Source organism: Acipenser ruthenus, chromosome 17, assembly GCF_902713425.1.
Source record: "Acipenser ruthenus chromosome 17, fAciRut3.2 maternal haplotype, whole genome shotgun sequence".
NCBI classification, from domain to species: Eukaryota; Metazoa; Chordata; class Actinopteri; order Acipenseriformes; family Acipenseridae; genus Acipenser; species Acipenser ruthenus.
The window spans coordinates 3220679-3228360 of NC_081205.1; the positions used below are offsets into that span (position 1 = coordinate 3220679).

At 38.0% G+C, this 7682-nt stretch overlaps 1 protein-coding gene across 1 annotated transcript; it reads right to left on the reverse strand.

Annotated features, from left to right (window-relative positions):
* Window positions 1-1507: 1507 nt before the first annotated feature.
* On the reverse strand, window positions 1508-6886 carry LOC117423059 (charged multivesicular body protein 6-like). The gene is made up of 8 exons (XM_034038448.3): window positions 6607-6886; window positions 5292-5401; window positions 5004-5091; window positions 4799-4885; window positions 4069-4134; window positions 3873-3953; window positions 3511-3589; window positions 1508-3190 (listed from the first exon to the last, which is right to left on the reverse strand). The coding sequence occupies exons 1-8, from the start codon at window positions 6667-6669 to the stop codon at window positions 3138-3140; spliced, it is 627 nt and encodes a 208-aa protein (XP_033894339.3). The 5' UTR covers window positions 6670-6886; the 3' UTR covers window positions 1508-3137.
* Window positions 6887-7682: the final 796 nt, after the last annotated feature.

Consider the following 7682-nt stretch of genomic DNA (forward strand, 5'->3'; position numbering starts at 1 on the left):
TATTATTATTATTATTATTATTATTATTATTATTATTATTATTATTATTATTATTATTATTATTGCCATGTCTCCAGAAACCTTTAAACATTGAGAAAAAAAAACTCATTCTTGGGAAATATTAATAATAATAATAATAATAATAATAATAATAATAATAATAATAATAATATGCATTCTTAAAAAACAGGAAAAAGCTGATTTGGACAGACTAGTTCAGAATATCCCCTCGATATTTCATGATTCGACAGTTCACGAATTATGATAACTCACGGTTAGTCCACGTTGGCTGTAACTTGTACAAATTCTCCTTCACTTTTATTTCATTGTTTTTTATGTGTCACAGTGAAATAACGAGGAGGCTCTGTACAGTATACTGTTCTCAACCCAGAGCTGCGATGCTGAGAGGCAGGTAGGCGGAATGTGCATCATCACCCACGCACGAGTGAGGGTGTGGAGAGGAGTGGGGCTCTGTTCTGGCAGAGTGGAGGAGGTGGGGTGTCGGTCGTCTCCCCTCGGGATATCATTAACAATCATTTTCATAGCTCCATATAAAGAATAATTGTTATGAAATTTTCCGTTCCTGCCTACGATTGTTTTTTTTAAAGGTTGAAATCTCCTATTGTAATTCATAAGCTGTAGTCGTGATGTCAGTGCTCGCTCGAGAGCCAGTTTAAAAACCTGAACAAGCAGAGATGATAATACACATTCTAGTGGGTATGAATGCAAGAACACTAATCCATGTTTCTGTGTATGCAAGGGGAAGCTAAAGATTACATTCGTGTCAATATTTTTCATATCACTACTTTTCTTTAAGATTTTATACATTTGGGGTTTAAGGTCCGTTTTTTTTCATTTTCTTCCCCCAGTTATTTATCGATTTACATTTAAATTCATGTTTTGAAAAGTCCTGAAGCTGCAGTTGTACCGTCACGGTTTGCTTGATAGTAACTGGAAAAGCTGAGATGTAATACATGTGAAATTAAGTCATTTTATTTGCATGATTCAGGGAATTCCTATCAATGGTGATTGAAACCAGAACAATTCTGGGCTTGCTAATCAATGTAATCGAAGTCCAAATCATATCCTCATCAGACCCTGAGCCTCATAAAAGCGGTCATGGACCAGGTCTTGAATCATGTGACCAAGGTCATGGTTTCACTTGGGAGCATTAACCAAATCTGAAGATTCTTTTAGCATCACAAAATGAGCGGCTGGTTCACTTTCTTTTAATGCCATCTTGTTGGTAACAGCCACCATATACCATGCTGCTACTTAAAAATGAAATTGTTGTGGTTCATTTTAATAGAAAGACTAGCACCGAACATATCTCTGGAGAGATGGAGACTGTGTTACAAAGGTGCACAGACTGAATGGAAAGTTAGGGGCTCTGTTACTGTGATCTAAAGATGGTTGAGGACAGTTCAACATTGTATATATCTAGTATAAAAAAATACAAAAAATATATATGTTAAACATACTCCATTAAATCACACACACACAATGCTTGTTTGAAACAATTAAAAATACTTTTATTGTTGCAGCATACCAAAAAACGGACATCCCCTAGACTGTTTTCTAACATACACCTGACCTGATAATGGTATACTCAGTAAGAACAGTATTGATGAGAAACCTCCATGAGCCAAGTTGGGTTACAATAATAAAATACAAACGCACATTCACCCAGACGCATGTTAAGAGATGCAGGTGCCCGACTGCACGTGTTGTGCTTTCTTTGAAAGGGATTGCTAAACCAACTGCTACATAACATCATCTCTGTTTTGCACTAGCTAGTGACCATTACTTTATTTTTTAAATGCCTATTTTATTTTACAATTAATTGTGCCTACAATTTAACTTACTGGCCTGGACAAAGTCGGAGTGCATCAGAATACATCAGTACTGAGAACAGAATCCAGCAAAAAATCTATCATACATAAAACGGTGGTTTAATTATTGGAAATAGAAGCTAGTGGTCTAAGTATTATAAAACTAAACAAAAGACAACCTTACAAGGTCAGTTTTTGTTTGTTTTATGATAGATGTTTTTAAACAGTTTGCGATATTCAAACTGCACCAGAGCAAAAGCTTACGAAATCTAACCCAACCGTGTATTTGAGTATATTGACCCAGCATAGCCCTTTTAAGGGAGGATGAGGCTCTGTCCCCATGGTGGGTTAATTATCACTTGCACTTCTTTAACAAATGTCATATGATCATTAACATCCACGAAGTAGGCAACGCAATTATCAGCAACAGTGGAGCTCTTTCCCCATAGAGCTCACCTCCAGAGTCAATTATTGACTCATAAAAGCCAGGAGTGTTAGAAACAGAGGCCCCTAGTGGTTCTCTGTGGAGATACTGCACTTGTTAGAATTGTGTTTTAATACAGTCTGTTATAATAAAATAAGTGGTTAGTACTCCTAAAGAATTAACTTGGCAGTAAATAATTTGCATTCACCTGTGCACCACAGCTTTATGAACATGTTCCCAGGAAGACAGAATTGGACTGCTGCAGATGCAATATGAAATATGTTATTTATGAGGGAAGGGCCGGGGGCTTAATGCATAGCTGACAGATTTCTTTCTTGGACTTTCCCAGACTTTGTTGTTTCTCGTTACATAAAAAGCTTCCTCCGAGAAGAATAATCATAGTTGCATGGCATGCTGTATTACTGATATGATAAATGACAGTTCCGTTAACATATTTGTTAGCAACGATTAGATACTACCATTGCCTTTTAATTAACTGCAGACAATGAGTGAGTTCAATGCTGTTAAAAACATAATTAAATGTTCTTTGCCCGTTACATTTCTGAATTTTCATTCCCACTGAATCGTCATTATTAGCATACCTGTGACATGGACACTGTTTCACAGGCTGATGTCATTCTAGGAAACTCAAATCTATCATCTGCTTTAAAAACACCTTCACAAAGGAGACAAACCCGTCAAGTCCTAAATGGGGGAAGCCATAATCATAATCAGAAAATACAGAAGTGTGAGACTTCTGTTCTTAAAAACAAATCTAGAATAAAATCTGGCTTTCCCCAGAAAAAGACAAGTTGGGGTAATAGGAACATCCGGGAGAGAGACAGAAGGGCGATGGGAAGATGGATACAGAAGCAGGCTGGTTATGAAGCTGCCAAAAGCTCCTGTTGAGGCTTGGTTTTGACCCTCTCCTTTCCTGAAAGACAAAACAGAAAAGATGAAAGGACATTAATGTAAATACTATAATGAGGTGAACTATCTTTAGATGTTTTCCTTCCCAACCCACATGGCCAACACCTCTCCCGAATAAATAGCACATTCTGAACTTGTACACTGTAGACATAAAATGTAATACTGTTGAAGAACTGAATGCATTCTTTTTCGTCGTAATTTAGAACAGCAAGTGCCAGTAACAGAAAGCCAGCTTTAGAAACTGTTCAAGTGTTCTTATTCCAGTGGCTAAACATGAATAAAGCGAGCACTGTGAGACTCAGTTGTGTGAAGCCTTGCAGGTACCTGGCTCTGTGTCTGGGACCTTGGGGAGGGGCTCCGTGGGGACCTCCGGGAGCTCTTCCACCTCCTCCTCCTCTTCTCCCTGTCAAGAAACATGCATCGCAATTGGAATATGAGAAGACATACAACATATAAAACAAGGTATCAAAAAAAGCAGATAACCCTGACGGATGTATACTAAATAAAAATGTGTATGTGCAACCCCAACAGAGGACGACAAAAAACAAAGAACACAACAAACTCAGAAAGCTGAATGTCTCGTCCACTGTCACTTGTAATGATGTATCAAGACTCACTTCAACAACCCTCAATCAATCAGGATGAAGGTTATATACACCCCACCCTCTGATAATAATGACACAGACCTGAGTAAGAGCTTCTAACTCAGCCAGCACAGCATCCTCGTCCTCCTGTGTTAAACTTCCTGCCAGCACCTCGTCTATTTGCTACGTAGACGGGGGAAAAAAAAAAGTTTTTGTGAAGACTTCTATACAACTTGCAAACCTATTTCCAAGGTATTTGCAAAAATACCCAGATTTGAAACCCCTTAGGGTTACTTACCCTCTGATAATCTATTCCATCTTGTGTCTCTTCCATTATTCTCTCCACGTCTTCAATAGACATAACCTGGAAGCAAGCACAGATTGATTTTACAGAACTGAAAATATAAGCAGGTTACATTTGTTCTATTAAAGGCTGTCACTTTGAGGATCAGGATCATTATATTACATTATATTACATTATATACATATATTTTTTAACTGAAAAAGAGACTTGCATGGTAAACATAATTAGGCACAACTTATCTGCAATGAAATCCCTGGGCTGTAGTGTACAATAAGATTTTGCTTTAATCCTTTAAGCTCATTGAGACATTTTGTTCTGAAGGCTAATGCAAAGAGCCATAAGACTATGTCCCCACCCTAGCAAGGTCGAATCAAGTCATGCGAATGAAATGCATTGTTGAATCTGTTGTGTCCTTGGGCTAGCTACACTCATGCACACAGAATTCATCAATTCACACACTAACTAAACACTGCATGTGTCATCTCTGGCATTCTGGCGTGACCTGATAGTTTACAAACTGCATTTACAAACCTGAAATAAATATGGATCCTGGTGCAACAACTACAGCATAATCACTGCCACCAGATTACCTGGGCAAGTTCCCCCCAGATCCAAAACCACAGTAAAAGTAAATATGCTGTTATCCTAATGGAAATGAAACACATACAGCATGTAACACCCACCCCTCACAAATCCGTAAAGAAAGTAAAAGTGCCCACAGTACCTCGTGCATCTTCTTTAGACAGTCATTGCCGATCTTTAATCCTTCAATGACTTTCATCTCAATCTGGGCGAATTCAATGTCTTGAACCTTAAAGAAAACAAGTAGAAAAAAAGCTATATATATTTTTTATTTTTATTTATTAAAATAAGAAAATGAACAAATTCTGTGACTGGCACAGTATGCCCCAGGCCAGTCGTCTCCTCACCATGCGCTCCAGATTGCTGATCTGGTTTTCTGTTTTATCCAGAAGCTGTTCCTGGTATCTCTTCTTTTTAAGTAGCAGCAGGGCTTTCCTGCAGTGCACACAGAAATCAAGACTTAGAACACTGTCACAGTGCCTTTGAAATGAAACACATAATTATCACATCTGCAACTGAATTCATGCTTCTCTAAGCATAGTTGATTTTTTTTTCCCACAGCAGAAGTGCAGAGTGACCGAGCGCTGTTCTAACCACTATAGCACAGTACTGTATATAAAATGAAAAGGCCTCACGGTTTCTTTCCATCTCGCAACAGCTGCCGTGCCAGCAGTCTCTCCTTCTCCAGATGCAGGTTGATTCTCTTCTGGTACTGCTTCAGTTTATCTCTCTGCTGCTTTAATTGCTGGAGGGAAGGGAGGATATTCACACAGAGCCATTAGAAATGTGGTGGCTGTAACAAACCTGAAAACGTTACTCATCATTCTCTCTTCTTTACTGCAAACAAGTGGTAGTCATATGTGGCTCTTCCAGTTCAGGACCTTGGGTGGTCTATTTTATAATCACAACATGTTTGGTTTATTTATATATTTAAATTGAGGATCTATAGCAGCAGCTAAAACTACTGAGGATTTCTAGTAATAGAAGTCAATGACTTTAATATAACAAAGACATCTATAACTCAACTGTTCTCAAATTAATAAATTCCACATATTATATTTAAAAATAACAATACTTGTAATTATTTTATTATTTAATCATTTTTAATACTGGAGGTTTTGTGTTTTGGCGCATATTTGTGTTGCACATTTGAAAGAGGACACTCCTCTCCATGTATGATCTCAATGAAAAAGTGTACATAAAATTCTTGTCACACGAATTCCAAAGAGATTGAAAAATTGTATATTTTCACCATGACAGCCCCAGATCCGGTTCGACAATCAATGCTTCACTTTTGGAACTTGAAACTTTACTGGGGAGCTCCTAAAAAAACGATCAATATTACAGCATCTATCAATAATAATGACAGCTACTTCGTAATAGATAAAGATCTAGAGCGAGTTTATACAACAAACAAACACAAAAACAACGATGATACTTTAACAATCAATGCACGCTGACGGGCAACCTTTAACAGCTGTTTCCATACTACTATGTAAAGTGTATTTTCATGTGTCTCTCCCTAGATGTCTCTCTTCTTTTCACAATAATCGGAGATTGTTTGTGGTTTCATTCCGCTAAAATGGTGTTGTCCATGATATGATCCCATTCAGTCGCTCACTCTGATTGGACTAATCTCTCATACTGTCTGTATAATCTGCCTAATTCAGGCCTTATTCAAACTAGACGTACATATCACAGCAGCCGATATATTTAGAATATTTTAGGAGATTTTCCAGCATACCTGAAGACTGTCCTTACTACTGCTGCTGCTATTCTACTTTTTATAAATCTGTTTGTTCTGTATTGCCAATATCCAAACGCCATGTTTATTTATTATCCCCCCCATCTGCGATACCAGGTTACTATTTTCAGTTCTATTAATAGAACCATTTCTTCCTAGTGTTTAGCATGTATTAATGTTGTTGACATCTTTGTATAGACACTTACCAGCACGGCTCGGTCCTGCTCCGTGACTCGAGTTCGTCTCTTTCTGCCGAAAATGTTTCCCATCGCGAAGTCGCATCCCCGCCGCTCTCCAGGCCTCTCGGAACACTTTATAAACACTCAGCTTTTCCTGTAGCTCTCTCTTTCACTTTCATATTATTTACAATATCAAAATATTATTATGCTGAGTGAATGTTTAATTCACAGTATTCACAAAATCGCCCAAACCGCAACCCCTAGCAACAGGAAGTACGGTAGCCGTAAGAGGACTAACATGACCACTCCCACCTCAGCGGACTGATTTCGAAAAAAACGTACAGTATTTCAATCCTTAGAAAAGTTACAATACGGAAGCCGTTCGACCGTGGACTACAAAATTGAAATGCATCCTTAAAAAAAGTTAACACTGTTCCTAATATAACAATGGTTTCTGTATTGTTTCACTGCTTCCTTAATCGTAGTAGAGTTGAACCTTTCTTTAATTTCTAACATTCAGATATCAATGTCTGAAATGTCTTCTACCCTTTCATTAATCAAGTATTGAAAATAGCTGGAAGAAGTATGGTTTTGGACACAAATATATTTTTCATTGAAAATGTTTCACATTTTCCCCCCATTGTTTTATATGCTGGGGTTAGGGTTGAGGCCATCAATATGCATCTTCCACATACCACCATATAGACTGAAACTGATTTTTCTTTTTAAATCTCTCCCTTTATATGAAAGGGTTCAGCAAAGAGGAACACAGAAGATGATGATGATAAAGTGTGGCACAGATGGTCAATGGGATGCGTTAGCCAGCATAATATATGATACTACCTGTGATGCCTGACATGGAAAACCCTGACTCTGAAAAGTCTCTGAGTGTACAATAGTGTGCAGTGGCCCTCTCCTCTCTGTAGGTGAGCCCTTGTTTTGGTTTTAGTTTTTGGATTCCCTCCCCATTAGAACTTGACAGTGCAGAAGTGCTTCATGTTTCATGCAAAGCTGAGAGCACTGGGAGGGGTTCCAAACAACACACAGAGTAAAAACTAATGAGACATAAAAAATGTAGAAATAAAGGAGGATATGGGTGTCCT